Source organism: Chelmon rostratus, chromosome 12, assembly GCF_017976325.1.
Source record: "Chelmon rostratus isolate fCheRos1 chromosome 12, fCheRos1.pri, whole genome shotgun sequence".
Lineage (NCBI taxonomy): Eukaryota > Metazoa > Chordata > Actinopteri > Chaetodontiformes > Chaetodontidae > Chelmon > Chelmon rostratus.
In genome coordinates, this window is record NC_055669.1 from 777,778 (window position 1) to 792,900 (window position 15,123).

General features: G+C 39.3%; 1 protein-coding gene across 1 annotated transcript in view; it reads left to right on the top strand.

The window, feature by feature from the left end:
- The first annotated feature begins 3,109 nt into the window (after positions 1 to 3,109).
- LOC121615007 (epidermal retinol dehydrogenase 2-like) overlaps positions 3,110 to 15,123 on the top strand; it is a 40,419-nt gene continuing 28,405 nt past the window's right edge. Inside the window, exons 1-4 of the mRNA XM_041949134.1 lie at positions 3,110 to 3,424; positions 4,610 to 4,937; positions 7,259 to 7,390; positions 9,084 to 9,183. Coding sequence (XP_041805068.1) covers positions 4,617 to 4,937; positions 7,259 to 7,390; positions 9,084 to 9,183 — 553 coding nt within the window. The 5' untranslated portion in view covers positions 3,110 to 3,424; positions 4,610 to 4,616. The remainder of the gene's footprint in view (positions 3,425 to 4,609; positions 4,938 to 7,258; positions 7,391 to 9,083; positions 9,184 to 15,123) is intronic.

Genomic DNA, 15,123 nt, shown 5'->3' on the forward strand with positions numbered 1-15,123 from the left:
TGGGTTGAGACTGGTTGGAGTGGGGCAGGGCATTGTGACTTGACTTGCATTGTCTGCACTCTCTCCTCCAGTGACCGGTTCTGAAACGGCTCATACATAAGGTTTCCTGTCTGCAGTGCATTGTGGTAGAGGGATCAATTGCCTGACAGACTTTACATCTCCTTTGGAAAGGATTTGCTTGCTCTCTGCTTGGTCCTGTGTTCATTGCTGACTGAGCTTTCTGCTCCAATACACGATCTAACAGACCAATGAGTGACTGAATGTAAGTGCTCTCAACAGGAGAAGTGAATAACGGCCCCATCATGTTTTGTTCACTAGTGTGCTCCCTCACATCATCAGTAGTTACATCTTTCAGTGTTGAAACCTGAGCATGGGCACCAACCTGCCTGTGATGTGGTGGGCGGCATGTTTTACCTTGATTTTTTTGTCTTGGCCTCTCTCTGTTGTTCAATGAGATGTATCTCATGTGATGTCCACTTCTCCGCTGTTTCACATTTCAGGACACTGGTGAGTACAGGGTCAGGGCAATGCTTTACAAACATCATAGTGACTTCATGAGCAGGATTCTCAATATTCCTTCCCTGTGTCCTCAGACACTCATCAGCTACATCCACTTGTTTGGTCAAGCGGATCCAGTAGTCCATTGGATTTTCTCCAGTCAGAGGTAAGGTAGAAGTCTGCTTGGGGCATGGAGGAATATGTTACTTCACTGAAGTGCTGTTTGAGAATGTCAAAGACAGGCTTGGGGTCTTCAGCAGGCTTTAAGGTGCATAGCCATTGTTGTCACATGTACAGGTTTTTACATTTTGCCCCTTTACGAACGCCTCACTAATCTAAAGGGTCTTCCTCTTGTTTTGTGTCCAGCCATAATCAAAGACACAGGGTATCAACAGCTGTTATCTGAATTTCATTTCATTGGTCCAGTTCATTCATGTCAGAGCAGAGGAGGAGAGGAAGACGCAAACACCACACAAAGAAGTGGCCTTCTCGCAGCAGCACAGCCAATTGAAATGGAGGAAGTGCTCGATCTCTTCCGCTGGCTTTGAAGAATGTGGTATTTGCCCTGTTTGAGGCGGTGAAAGCTGGTCCACGCAGTCATTTTAATCGTCCTTACAAATCTCACACAGGCCTGTTTTTTTTTTTTCTTTTCTCTGCGTACTTGATATGAAAAGAAAAAAAAATCTGAATCAGACTGAAGTGCCTCCTTGTTAGCATGATCTCCCAGACAAAGCCCACACAGACATCAGCACTTTGTTTAATCTCTGACTGTCATGCTCCGTTTGTTTCGCCGGGGAACGCGTCGACACACACAAAAACACACACATCTCTTACAACATCTCCATCCCACTAGTTTTGACATTATCTCTTGGGAGTGTTCATGGGGTGGAATACCCCTCTTCAGATAAACATCTATAACTTCCTCCCATTCATGTACTGTGTGTTTGTCTGTCCCATCACCCCTGAAGTGTGGTGGCTCTTTGACATCTGCCTGCATTACAAGCTTGGAGTGGAGTTGAAACACACAAAAACTTGCCTCGCCCAAAAGTCATTGTTAAGTGGCCTCTTGACATCCTCATCATCAGCCATTTTAACCAGGTAAGTTGACAAAAAATTCAAGTTATAATAAAAAAATAACAACAAACAGTATCAATTGTAGTCAATGCAATCAAATTGTGATGTGTATATACCCCCTTTTTTTCCAAAACCTCTGGAAAGTCCCTACTTGTCCCAACAACCACTGGTGATCACTCTGGCGATGATCTCTAGAGAAGAAATCCGGGTCACGGCACCAATGTGGCTGGAACAGTCTGCACACCCTGACTACACTGCGCTGTGTTCTGGTGCATAGAAGGAGACGGAACACAGAGGGATGCTGGACACAGAGGGTGCTGTCTGACTGGAGGTTTATTCCTGCATCATATGAAATGATATCAAAACGGAGTGTGAGTTTTTATGCCATCCGAAAGGCCACCTCTTGCAGTCAGGATCAAAGCAGACTGACTAGAGACGGACCTGAAGTTACAATCACTTCCACTGGCCTTCGAAATAAAAGTGCTGACTTTGCAAATAAAGGAAATATAAAATATAAAGCCAAAATAAATAAATGTGTCAGGTTGAGGATAAAATAATAATAATGAAAATATTCCAAAACACAATGTGAGGGATTTTGGTGAAATTAATCAAAAAAAAAAAAGAAAAAGAAAAAAAGAATTAATATCACCAACCCTCTTTTCTCTTGTATGTTACATGGGTTCAGATTTGGTTTTTAAAGCTTGCTTTTTGTTCTTCAGCCGGCCTGCCTAAGTGTCGTGCTTTTAGATCTTGAACTGCCAAACATAACAGTACAACCAGACTCCTAAGATGGACCCAGTGGACTTTGGCTTTCCACTGGAGGATGCAAGATCTGCTTTGGATTAATCCTTCACCTGCATTAATGATGAGGGCCAACAGGAACAGAACAGGAAAATTACCATAATATGTCGCAATATGTCCTTTTTCTATTTCCCAATCATCCCTATGTTGGAGTTCTTCTGTTTTTGTTGTCTGAATTTCTCATGCAATAGATTAAAAGAATAGAGTATAAGAAGTTAAAATCATCAGCAGCAAACACTTTGCATCAATGTAAATTAAAACAGTGACACATTTAGTCCTTTATTTTTTGGCATCTCTCACAACTGAGGATGTGTCCAGATTTATTCTTCAACAGCTTATTATTTGTCTCTGTAAGAAGATACCATACTCTGATTTCACCATTTTGATAGATTGGAGGCAGGTATGTCGTGCTGGAAAAAAATAAATAAAATATTAGTTTGTGTCACTTATTATTCAATGTTGTAATTATTTTATTGTTTAGTTTATTCTTCTACTAACTCTTGAACTCCTCTTCCAGTATCGTGAATGATGAACTGTCATGCACTTTGCGTGTTTCATTTATTTATTTAATTTGCAGTGTTTGTCGTACATGCAATTTAGATGTAATAAAAAGAGTGAAAAGCACACACTCCATGCCCCACAATGCATCGCGTGGTCTGGGCATTGGTGGTTGGCTGTCATGTGACACATCCGGGTCCTCCCAGTTCAACAGCGTTTTGCTTTTGTTTCATGTGATGTAGCTTTGTTTTCCTCTCCTGGGGCTAAAGAAACGCCTGGTCCTCTGCCGGTATAGCAGACCGAGGACAACCTGTCATATACTTGCTGTTATTCCTCCAAACAAATACCACGGTACGTTCACCGGCTTCGGGAGCAGCAAACCACGCTCTTAAATTGATTCTATCAACTTCAATGTGACAACGTGGTTGAGCAGAGTCCAGTGTGTCGTAACCGTTGTCTGTGTGGTGAGCACAAGTTTGAGCCGGAGCTGTTGGGCTGTGAGGAGTACCGGCAGGAAGAGACGAGCTTCACTGTAGCAGGCAACGTTGAATCGGTAAGACTCGCTTTCCTTTTGTTTGTCGCTTAGTGGTCAGCAACTTAGATTTTGTATTGGAGACATGAGTTGGTTTTTAAATGAAAGCCGAACTTCAGAACTAATAAACAAGCAAAAGTTCATGTTTTGTACTTTGTTCTAAATGACCTTGTTTTTTTCACATGTTTTAGCCTATTACTTCTATTCGTATAAACTGTACATCACTTGCATGCATTTTTTCAGAGCATTTTGTAGTGGATAGAATTGTGGTTTTCCCACTTTCCAAACAGTTACGTAACTGTAAAACCAATATTGGTTTAATATATATCCTACATGGTAACTGAAGTATGAAACTATATCCACAGGCCCATATGAAACTATGGGATAAAACTTGAGTTTGTAATCCTTTAAAGAAATGTGTAATGGGTGCTTTTAAAGGTATGTCAAGAAGTCTTAATTTGCATGCAAGTCAATTGTAGAAAGTGACACAAATAGTTAAATATAGTTCAATGATTCCCCAAATCATAGATTAGTCAATCAATAGAAAAGAAGTTGCTAGCAATTTTGATGATTAATCGCTTATCCAACAAAACATGCATCTTGTGATTAGTAGATGGCAACCTCGACTAAATATCCCCACTCATTATGTCCCTGAAAGGCAGTGTTTTATTTTATCAATGTTTATGTCAAATTTTGAGTATTTTTGGGAGGGCGGAAAGGTTCCTTTGTTGTTGGGTTGCGTTCTTGTGTGTAATGAAACTGAAAACGTACAAATAAAATATATATAAAAAAAATTGAGTATTTTTATACCAGTAAATATTTATCATTATTTTTTCCCATGCTTTTTATTGGTTATGATGTCTTTATTTCAGAGAAGGTTCTACTGTAAAACCCTGTTGGCATGAAAGCCATGTGAAAAATTCAAAAATAGCTTGAAATGACTGATTAAGAGTAGATAAAGTAAAGAATATGGTGGCCCTGAAGGTGGAAACAGAGCAGCATTTCAGAAAACAAGATTTCACAGAACATGACATTTCACAAAGTACAGTGACATGAGATGATGGTGGCATGCTGAATAGGAAGGCATGTGTTAGCATGACCCTCAGGGCCAACGTACATTAACATTATGCAAATATTTCAATTTGTTGAGTCATCCTGCTGTCCTATTATCCCTCTAATGTATCCACTCTCTCCCTTCACTCCTAGTTCCATTATGAATTTCTTCCTGGAAACAATCCAAGTCCTCCTGCTGTCCATCTGGTATAATGTGGAATCTTTCATCCACCTCTTTGTACCCATGAAGAAGAAGAACATTGCTGGTGAGGTAGTGCTGATAACTGGGGCAGGTAGCGGCATCGGTCGCCTCATGGCTCAGGAGTTTGCAGCTCTTGGAACTGTGCTCGTGTTGTGGGATATTAACCAGGAGGGTGTGAAGGAAACAGCCAGGCTGGCTAAACAGAGTGGAGCAAGTAGAGTCCACTATTATCTGTGTGACTGCAGCAACAAGAATGAGGTTTACGGAGTGGCTGACCAGGTAAGGTTCTTTGAAAACCAGAAAAACAGTGTGCCCACTTTACGATTTAATACTATAGTTTTTGACCAAATACCACACTTGGCCTGCTATAGTTAGCAGGATTTATTATAGTGAAAAAATGAGCTTGTCAGTGCTCACTGTCGGACAAAGTATGTAATGGGGTCATTGTTTGTAAATCACTTGAAACATATTTCTCTACTGATATTTACTGTGACTTCATGGCTGACATAAGTGCTGATACTCAAGTCTGTGATATTGGTCATGCTAATATTTCAGTCCTTCTGTAACTTGGTTAAGTACAAGTGCAGCTTCCAACTAATTATATTGCAAATGATGCCTTGATATCAGAGATGAATGAGCTGCACATTCACGCAATAAAATCCCTTTCCAGTGGGAGTCAGTGATCCTTACTTGCCAACACTGGGAGTGCCATAATTACTCATCATGGTTTGACCAGCGAATGAGAACATATAGCTAGGTTATTTCACTTTTGTTTGGGCAATTGTTTTAATTGAATAGATGATATATGTGATGCATGTTTAATACACTTTTCATACCATTTATATCAATGCATGTAGAAATTAGGAACACGTACCCATCCCTCCAAAAAAACCAAAAAACTTTACAACCAGGCGGCAGCTAAGTGTATATATGATCATTAGATGTGTCGTGGTACCGTCATTGAGATTGTGTATCCTATTACAGTTAAGGCTAAATCCTACAAATAATATTACTTTATGCTGTATGCTTGGAAAATCAGCACAAGAAAATTCATATCTGCATTTGAATCTAGCAGTCTGTATGTGTGGGGGATGGGTAGTACACCAGTTTCCCCACCGATGTCACATTTTGTCACCAGTTGCCATGACATGGATTTTGCAATACTGTCATTACCATAACAAATGTTTAAGCATGTTAGAATGTGCTTTACAATGGGCTACACACATACTCATAGAACTGGAGTTACTTCCAGTAACTACTATTTTCCTTGCTATCTTACTGTGTTAACACAAAGCTGTGAAAGGTAGTGTTATGAGCAACGCACACCAATTTCTTTTTCGTTGGCTGCAAGAACCAACACAAAAGTCTTGGTTGGTCTCTGTTGCTGCCTTGTGTAAATGTACTTGATAGACATGCTCTGTGGTACACTGACTGTGGTACATGCTAAAAAAAATGCTGTTGAGATGCTTAATCCTACTCCTTGTCCAACTCTGAGAATGAATCACAAAAAAATATTTATTAGCCTACAATTTGAGGTAGGTTACTCCTCTTGAAACACACGTGGCCTATACCTCATTTCCATTCCTGTTTGGGGCCACATTAGGTTTTTTTTAGTCTTTTTTTCTTTCTTTCTTAAGATATGTTGTCATGCATTGCTAACAGAGTGAAAAGAATTATGTTTTGGGTGCAGTATCCCTTTTATCTTTGTAATACCTTGATATAATACTCTGTGTGTGCGCACGCGTGCCTTAAAGGCAGAGATGATTGCTGTGTAAACAGACAGTTAATTTGCTTTATACACTAAATGCCAGAACTGTAACGACAGAACCCAGGTCAATATAAAGATCAGGCTCTAAACCACAATAGCAGTGTGTCACCACATGTCTGCAGTTCTATCTGCCAAAGACCATGTGCTGAAATGAAACTGGAAAACAACCTAAAACCTACTGTTGTGAGAAGTGGATAAATAGTTTTGCACTGTAACAGTCCAGAAAAGGAGAGAAAGCAGCTCTCTATGCACCAAGAGGCATTAGGTAGACTGCACATTTGAAAGCCCCCAAAATAACAATCACTCTGGGAAAACACTCAATACAGAGTGAGTCACAGAAAAATGGGAGACGTCCCGCAGATAGATTTAAAAAATGAAAAAAAAAAAAAAGAATTTAGAATAAGTTCTCTTTCAAGTCAAACATCTTACGTGAAAAGTATTGTTGTTAAAGCTGCATCTATAACAGATTTTGACTCAAATGTAGCCTAACCATATCATGCAATATGGTACTTCAGTACACCCTAAAAGCAGATATTACTGGGACCACTACAGAAAATTGAAGATGCAGATTTGATATCCAGGAATTCACATTATAATAGCCTTAAGACATTTTTTTAACATTCCTGGAATGTTAGAAAAAATAAAAAAATTTTAAAACTTTATTCGGGTTGGCTACAGCTCCTGTAAACATGCTAAACATTTTAAGTACTCTTCAGCTGCAGTAACAGTAACATTTTAAATCTGCATGTCTGGGAGCTCTGTCTGCCCTCAAATATCTGTCACAAAATTGGATTACATCATGCATGACAAACATTTCCTTTGCCCCTTGCAGGTTAAGCGAGAGGTGGGTGACGTCAGCATTCTGGTGAACAATGCTGGGATTGTGACGGGAAAGAAGTTCATGGATGCTCCGGATTCCCTGATTGAAAAGACAGTGGAAGTCAACACTATGGCTCACTTCTGGGTCAGTCATAAAAAGGCATACGGAATAAAAAATAGAAAAACAGCCATGTATATGTATGTTATATACAGGATTATGAGGATACTGCTGCCACAAGACTATAAAAATATATGTTGCCTTCAAATGTAATGAATAATAAATACAGTGTTTATAGTATTGTACAGTAGAAGGAAAAAAAATACAAAAACAGTAAAGAATATGTAATATTGCACACTAAGTTAAGGATTTGAGTGTATGTTGTCATAAGTAACTGTAGTGCAAAACAGTAGGTTTGTGATGTTGAAATGGGAAACAACATCAATGCAGCCTTATGTTAGGTGATGCTGGGGTTTAACACTCTGACAGCTGTTGGAATGAAGGACCTTTGGCAGTGTTCCTTCTTACACACTGGATGCAGCAGTCTGCTACCGAGGGAGCTGCTTAAGGCCCCCACTGTCCCATGCAGGTGGTGAGATTGGTTGTCCATAATCAATGTCAGCTTAGCTAACATCCTTCTGTCACCCATCTCCTTAATGGTGTCCAGAGGGCAGTCCAGGACAGAGCCAGCTCTCCTCACCAGTTGGTTCATTCTTTTTCTGTCCCTCTCAGAGGTTCCACAACTCCAGCAATGACAGATTACAACACCACAGTCATAAAAAGTTTTTAACAGTATCCTACACACTCCAAAGGACCTCAGTCTTCTCAGCAGATGGATTTGACTTTGGCCCTTCTTGTACAGGACATCCGTGTTGTTTGTCCTGTCCAGTTTGTGGTTGAGGTGGACCCCCATGTATTTGTACTTGTCCACAATCTGAATGTCCAAATCTTGGATGTTCAGTGTTGTAGTCTGTGGCACCTTCCTGCGGGAGTCTATCACCATCTCCTTTGTCTTGCTGATGTTTATATGCAAGTGGTTCAGTCCACACCAGTTTACAAAGTGATACACATCCAACGATGGCTGTATCACCGGAGAGCTTCTGGAGGTGGCAGCTTTCAGTGTTGTGGCAACAGCTGAATCTGTTTCAACAGATTTTATTCTACCCCTGTTCCCTCCCCCACCCACCAGAGCCCAGACCAGATGGCGTCACTTCCCTATACCCCCTCCTTCTTCCCTGGAGTGACCCTGACACCAGCAGCACCCTCCTCACACCAGTTCACCCCCGTCCACTCCACATCACAGACCACATACCCCTCCCCCCACCTCACTCAAAGGAACCTCAGTATGAAGAGAGTTCCAGCCCTGTGGAAAGCTTCATGTATGGAGGCCAGAGTGCTTCGCTGGGATAATTATTTTATTTTCTGATTGACTGATATTGATCAATCAATACATTTAGAAAATATCAAATTAAGATGAACTTGAAAGTTTATTTTTGAGCTTGGAAAATTGACAGGAAAGAAAAACTTTCAACTTCATTTCGCAGTCTTACATCATGTGACAGAAGTTTACAGCAGCTGAGCAGCCTGCATGGCAACTTAGCATAAAGGCTGTGAGATGCAGTTGAAAGCTCCAGAAAAAAATGACTAAGTGGGCTTTGGATTTTCATATGACCTTTATTTTTTTTCACCCCTTTTTTTGGTCAAACTAATCAAGGTAATTTATGCAAACAACTTAAAGTTTATATCGTACTTAGAAAGTGTTGTCATTCATCCTCTGAACAGTCCAATCAAATCCCTGCATGTTTAGCCTTCTTTCTGCTTTCTGTCTCTCTCCACTCAGACCTATAAGGCCTTCCTTCCTGCCATGATTGCCAACAATCATGGCCATCTTGTCAGCATTGCAAGTTCTGCTGGACTTATAGGAGTCAATGGATTGGCAGGTGTGTGTTTTCTCCTCCTAACCATAGCATGCATGCATTTTTGTTTGTTTTGTCCTAACCCATCAGAAGCAAGTTGTGTATTTGTAACACCAACGTCAGTTTCAGTTGACACACAAGCTGTAGGAGCAGCTAACATTTTCCATGCCATTCAAAGAAATATGTTATATGTGCACCATTTCCCTGTTGCAGTTCTTTTTTTGGATTTACCTAGCTATGTCCCAATTCTTTGTCTGGCCTACAAGACTCTGATAGGCTGGTTGTTTCTTCAGCTGGGAGAAGCATCAAGGGGTACAACACCAGACCTATTTGATTTTTGAAGAAATCAATGATGTGGGCCGTTATTCAGATGTCTGGAACCTACTGATTCAGTCTGTGCTGATTTCAGCTCATTTATTCCTTTTACCATTGTGTTAGACTTTCTGAATACATCAGCTCTGGAACTGGAAATGATGCGCAGCTCTGCTTGTAAATAATGTCACTTAGGCATAACTGAACTGTCAGGGGCGTTGATGAACACACAGAGTTAGGGATGTCCTTGTCTGTCCTGCATGATTTCTGTCAGGGTTGATCACAAAATCTTTCAAAAGATTGGTAAAAGGCTGGATAAAGCGAATCTACTTCCAATCCAATATTTATTCTAACCCATTGTACTCAGGGTACATAAGCTGTAAAAAACCACTTCATTGTGATCTTTTAAATCAGAAGTGTTTTATGACTCAGAATTGTGAGTGACTCAACCTCTGGAACAAACAGCAGGCAGCAGCCTGAAGTACTCACACTGACGAGTGTGTCAGAAAGAGATTCAAGCAGAGCTGATTTGGGTTAAAACAAAGCAAAAGAAAAAAAGCTGTTTTGTCTCTACATGTTAGTGACATTAACATCTCTAAAGTCCTGCTGTTATTGTTCAAAACTGCATGTGAACTTTTTAAGTTTGAAGAGAAGCCCAGCCGTGGCCTAGAGGTTGGAGAAGCGGCTCGTGATCGGAAGGTTGCCGGTTTCAGTTGGCAGAAATATTTGGGTGTGGTGGAGTATCCCCTCCCCCTCTATTAGCTGCTGCTGATGTGCCCTTGAGCAAGGCACTTAACCCCCGGGCGCTTGAATGCAGCCCACTGCTCCTGTGTGTTTCAGTGCATGTCTCGTGTGTGTGTTCCCATCAGTGATGGGTTAAATGCAGAGAAGTGATTTCCCAGTTTGGGATTAATAAAGTAAATAAACTTAAACTTAAACCCTTACTGCCACACTCTTCTCCACAGACGTTACAGAAAATACTGTAGGATACCATCAAAAATATGGGGAACAATTTTCCCTTGTCAAAAAAAGTTTTATTTTTATTTTTTATTTTCTTTTGTTTTTCCATCTTATTACTAACTCTGTTACTTACTTCAAGGCTTCATTAATTAGTCAGTCTATAGCATCTGAACACATTATGTGAATCATAGCCATTTTCAATAAATATTTTGTGTTTTATTCAAAGTTTGGACCACACACACAGCCACATAGAGCAAACATGAAGTTGTATTTCCAAATGCTCTGTCCAAAGCACTGGACTATATAGGAGCGATTTTGGGTCCTTGCTTAATTGAACTTGGCTGTACACATGGAAAGTGGCAGAAATATTTGTATAAAGAATGAAAACAGATCTAGAGAGAGAACTTTTAAAATGGCCTCATGACAAAAACTGCCTGGAATAAGATTTTTTTATTGTCACTTAAAATTATACTCAGGACAATGTGGTGAAATTTGTTCTCTGCATTTATCCCATCACGCAGGAGCTGTGGGCAGCCACTGTGCAGGGCAGAGGGACCAGTTCCAGCTCTAAGCAACTAATAATAATAATAAGAATAAACTATTTGTTAAGCACATAACATACAGGAATTGCAGCTCAAAGTGATCACATGAAAGATCACATGCACCAAATGAGAACTGTACATAGAAAAGACAAAATGGTTGTAATACAGATGAAAAATGAATGTAAAATAAGATGTCGAATAAACCTCACTAGATAATGATAAGGATGAAAATAAAAATAAGGATAAAACATCAAATCACAGCATAAATAATAAAATACAGGTAAAAAATAGATATGCATAGAATGTATAAAATCAAGTAAAATATAACATTTGAAAAGAAGTGCAGCAGTGCATAAGGGTGAGGCAAAGCACAAAAGCTTCAGACCTGCACGAGGAACCAATAGCTAGTTAATTAAATGCTAACGTGAAGAGATACATTTTTAGCTTTCTTTTGAAAATACTCAGTGAGCTGCTTCCCTGATATCTATAGGTCGTGTGTTCCAAAGCTTTGGGGAGTAATGTACAAAGGCTCAATCCCCAATTTTCTTTCAACTGTCGCTGGAACCTCTAGTAGACAAGCAGCTGATGATCGCAGTGTTCTTAAAGGCAAATAATACACAAGGGAGTTAGAAATGTAGCATGGTCCTTGTCCATTAAGGGCTTTGTATACTAGGAGGACAACCTCAAAATCAGTTCTGAATGTTACATGAAGCCAGTGCAGTGCAGCTAAAACTGAAATAATGTGCTCTCTCCTCTTGGCTCTGTTAATAGCAGAGCTGCAGAGTTTTGAATGAGGTGAACTCTCTCAGTGTTTTTTTTTTTCTTTTCTTGTTTTTTTTCTTTTTTTCTTCAAATAAAGGCATTAATCTCAGACAAATGATCTCCAAGAATGACATGAATCTTTCTGCTTTTGATGTACGCTTTAACCTAGTTGAACACACAGAAAGACCAGCCAACTGTTTCAAATGGTTGATGGAGATATCACGGCCGATCATGTCAAATGCTGCACTTAGAAGGAGGACAAGAACTGAGAGTTTTTTTCATCAGACTCTAGTCTGAGGTCGCTAATTATTTTAGTAAGAGCAGTTTCATTGCTGTGGTATGTTCTAATGCCTGACTGAAGGCATTAGACTGTTAAAGACTGTTATTTTCATTAAGAAAGGATTTAATTTGGACTGAAACCATCTTTTCCAGTATCTTATCTTAGAATGGAAGGTTGGATATCGGCCTATAGTTAGTGAGTGCATTACTACTCTAGGTTGGATTTCTTTAGTAATAGTTTTACAGCAGCTGTTTTAAAATCTGTGCTGTAAGATACCTGAACCAAATGTTGCTGAGACACAACTCTCTCTCATACTTTTGAAAGGAATGCAAGGTTAAAGACGAGCACATTGAATATATTATTACTATCAAAGTGAAGTGCATCATTACATTCAGAAAGAAAGAGAATTTAAGGAGAGATGAAAATTTAAAAGAATTTCCATTTCCTCTCCTTCGTTTCCCTTCTCCCCTCCTTTTTCACCAATTAAAACATGTATGCCTACTGGTATATGTATTTGTTTTAATGTTTCACCACTGAATCACGAATTACAAGTATTCAGAGAAAGAGTGGGCAGTGGTTGTGAAAACATTACTTTAACTAGAGTTAACTTCATTGTTAAGCCAAGGCCAGGAAGTCACCTTCGGACTCACAATGTTCATTATCAGTCTTATCTTCAATATCACTGTATCTTGGTTCAAGTGTGATCGTCACAAATATACCAGCCAGTACTCCACAATCCACGAGTGTTCTTTTGCACTCTTTCCTAATTTTACTTTGCTTGAAATAAATTTCCCAATTCCAGGGCTGTGTTAAGAAGTCAGTTTTGATGGATGGACAAAGGGTAATACACTTGCTGGAAAGTAGTTTCCACATTATTAATGTAGAGACAACAAAATAATGAAGAAGAAGTATGACTCAGGTTACTCAGTCAGGTCATAGTAAGGTAAGGTCAGTTCACTTTGAAAAAGAGAGTCAGCATAGCTATGTGAAGTTGCCAGCATCAGTTGTTTTTCTTTTTTTTATGACCTCAACAAAATCAGCTCAGCTACTACAGCTCAAAACCCCTAAATCTTCTCCCACTCAGCAAACATTTTTGAGTTGTATTCAGGTGCCACAACCAAATTTATAGAATTTATAAATTTAGATATAGAATATCCTTGCACCTAACTAATAAAGAACTGTTTCTGTTTAGAAACAGCAGTTTTAAGAAAAGGCAGCAAGTAGAACATTTGAAAGCAATTTTGATTGTTATAAAGTTCATTAAAGCCCTATGTCCTTTGCTGTATTTGAAATAGACCTTAAATCTTTTATACAGTAATTTTCCTACCAAAGCTAAATTGGCACAGTTTTTGCCTAAAAGTTGATTGTACAACTTATCCTCACCATTTTTCTTCAGTGTTACCCTTTTAGTGCATTTCCAAGTGGAGACATTGAATGGACTTTCACTACAGTTCAGTCTCTTTCCTAATGTTTGTGACATTGATATTTAATCAAACTCTCCTGAAAAAAAGGCAATCCTGACCCATTAGCTGGCTTAATTGATGATCTGTACCAGTGAATATTTGTATTATTCCTCTCCAAGACTGAGTTGCCCTCTCACCTATATTCTTGAGATATTTTAGTGCCTTGTCAGCCATAACCCTGCCTGGGTTGGATTATGTAATAGGTGAAGCTGTGGCACAAAACCATTAGTGTATAATCATAGTTCTGTTGTAAAAAGCAAACACCATGTTACATGACAGCCATAAATGTTAAAGCCGGGTGTATATTTAATGCACTTTCACTGGAGTGTGTCATCTCTACTTAAACAACATGAACTGAGAAGACCCAGTGTACTCCAGTGAAAGTACCCACGCATGGAAACAGATCAAAAATAAACAAACACAAAAAGTATAAACCACAATTATTTTTACTACCCACACGTAAATACCTCCCAATTTTGTGCTGGTAGAACTAGTGGCCAAAATTGCACACGCTGACTGTATGGTCTTTGCTGATACTGTCTGCCACAGAGACATGAAAGAGAGGAGTCACATTGGTAAACTCTTCACAATTGTCAAACCTATATAAGTGTGAATTGTGGTATATTATAGCCGAATAATATGAAACTTTACATTGGTCAAATACTGGCTGCATTTGCCACCTTGCATCCTGAGACCCAAGTCAAGTCCTGAACATAAGCAGCATGCCAGCCCTGGTGTAAAATAACGTGGACGGATTTACTGGAGTTTAAATTAACTGATGATGGTGATAATGGTGATATTCCCTGTGTGAGGCTGTGATTGTGATGCAATCTAGGGACTTGTCTTGTTTGAAGTTGAAAAGTCCTCTCAAAAACATCTGTAGCAGTTACTGAAATATTTATTTATGTACATTATTTTGAATCTAGTTTCTGCATAATTTTCTCAGAATTGAGAACTTGAGACTGAAGAGTGACAGTGTAGGTTGATGCCTGTTCAAAATCCTGTGAATGTCAAGAAATCATCCAAACACTCATGTTGTTGAGCTTATACTTGTGTCGTGATTGTTTTTAACATGTTTATAATGACATGCAGCCTGTGAGTGAAACATACAGCCTGAGGTATATGTTTACACCCAGCTCAAGCACAGTGTGAAGGTCGCTGGTAGCCAGGGCAAAGTGCACATCCAGTCATAAACAGTTTGATTGTTTTTAGAGGGGAGGGGCTGCTCATTGAAACAGAGAGGGAGCATGTAAATGACAGCAAAATGCAGTTCACACTGAGCTGAAATGAAATTGATCTACGTTAATAATATTTGCTTCTCTCCCTTTTGTTGCAAAATGATCACTATAACTGTCTTCTGACATTCTAATAGATTGTTACCCCAGCAACAAACCTCTTAACTAAGGCTTTGCTAGTGGGAGAGGTGGCTCACCTCCCTACTTTAGATTAAGTCACTCTTAAAATTTATGCATCAGACAGACTTACCTAGACTAGTCTAACCTGACAGTCGAAGACCAGTCTAAGGCCAAGATTATTCTCAAACTAAGTTTATGCAACTGATTCTGTGAGCTGTTATGATCCCATTCCTGGAAAAAAAAACTTGTAAAGATATATGTCAAATCAGTTCAAAGTCACAGTTCATCTG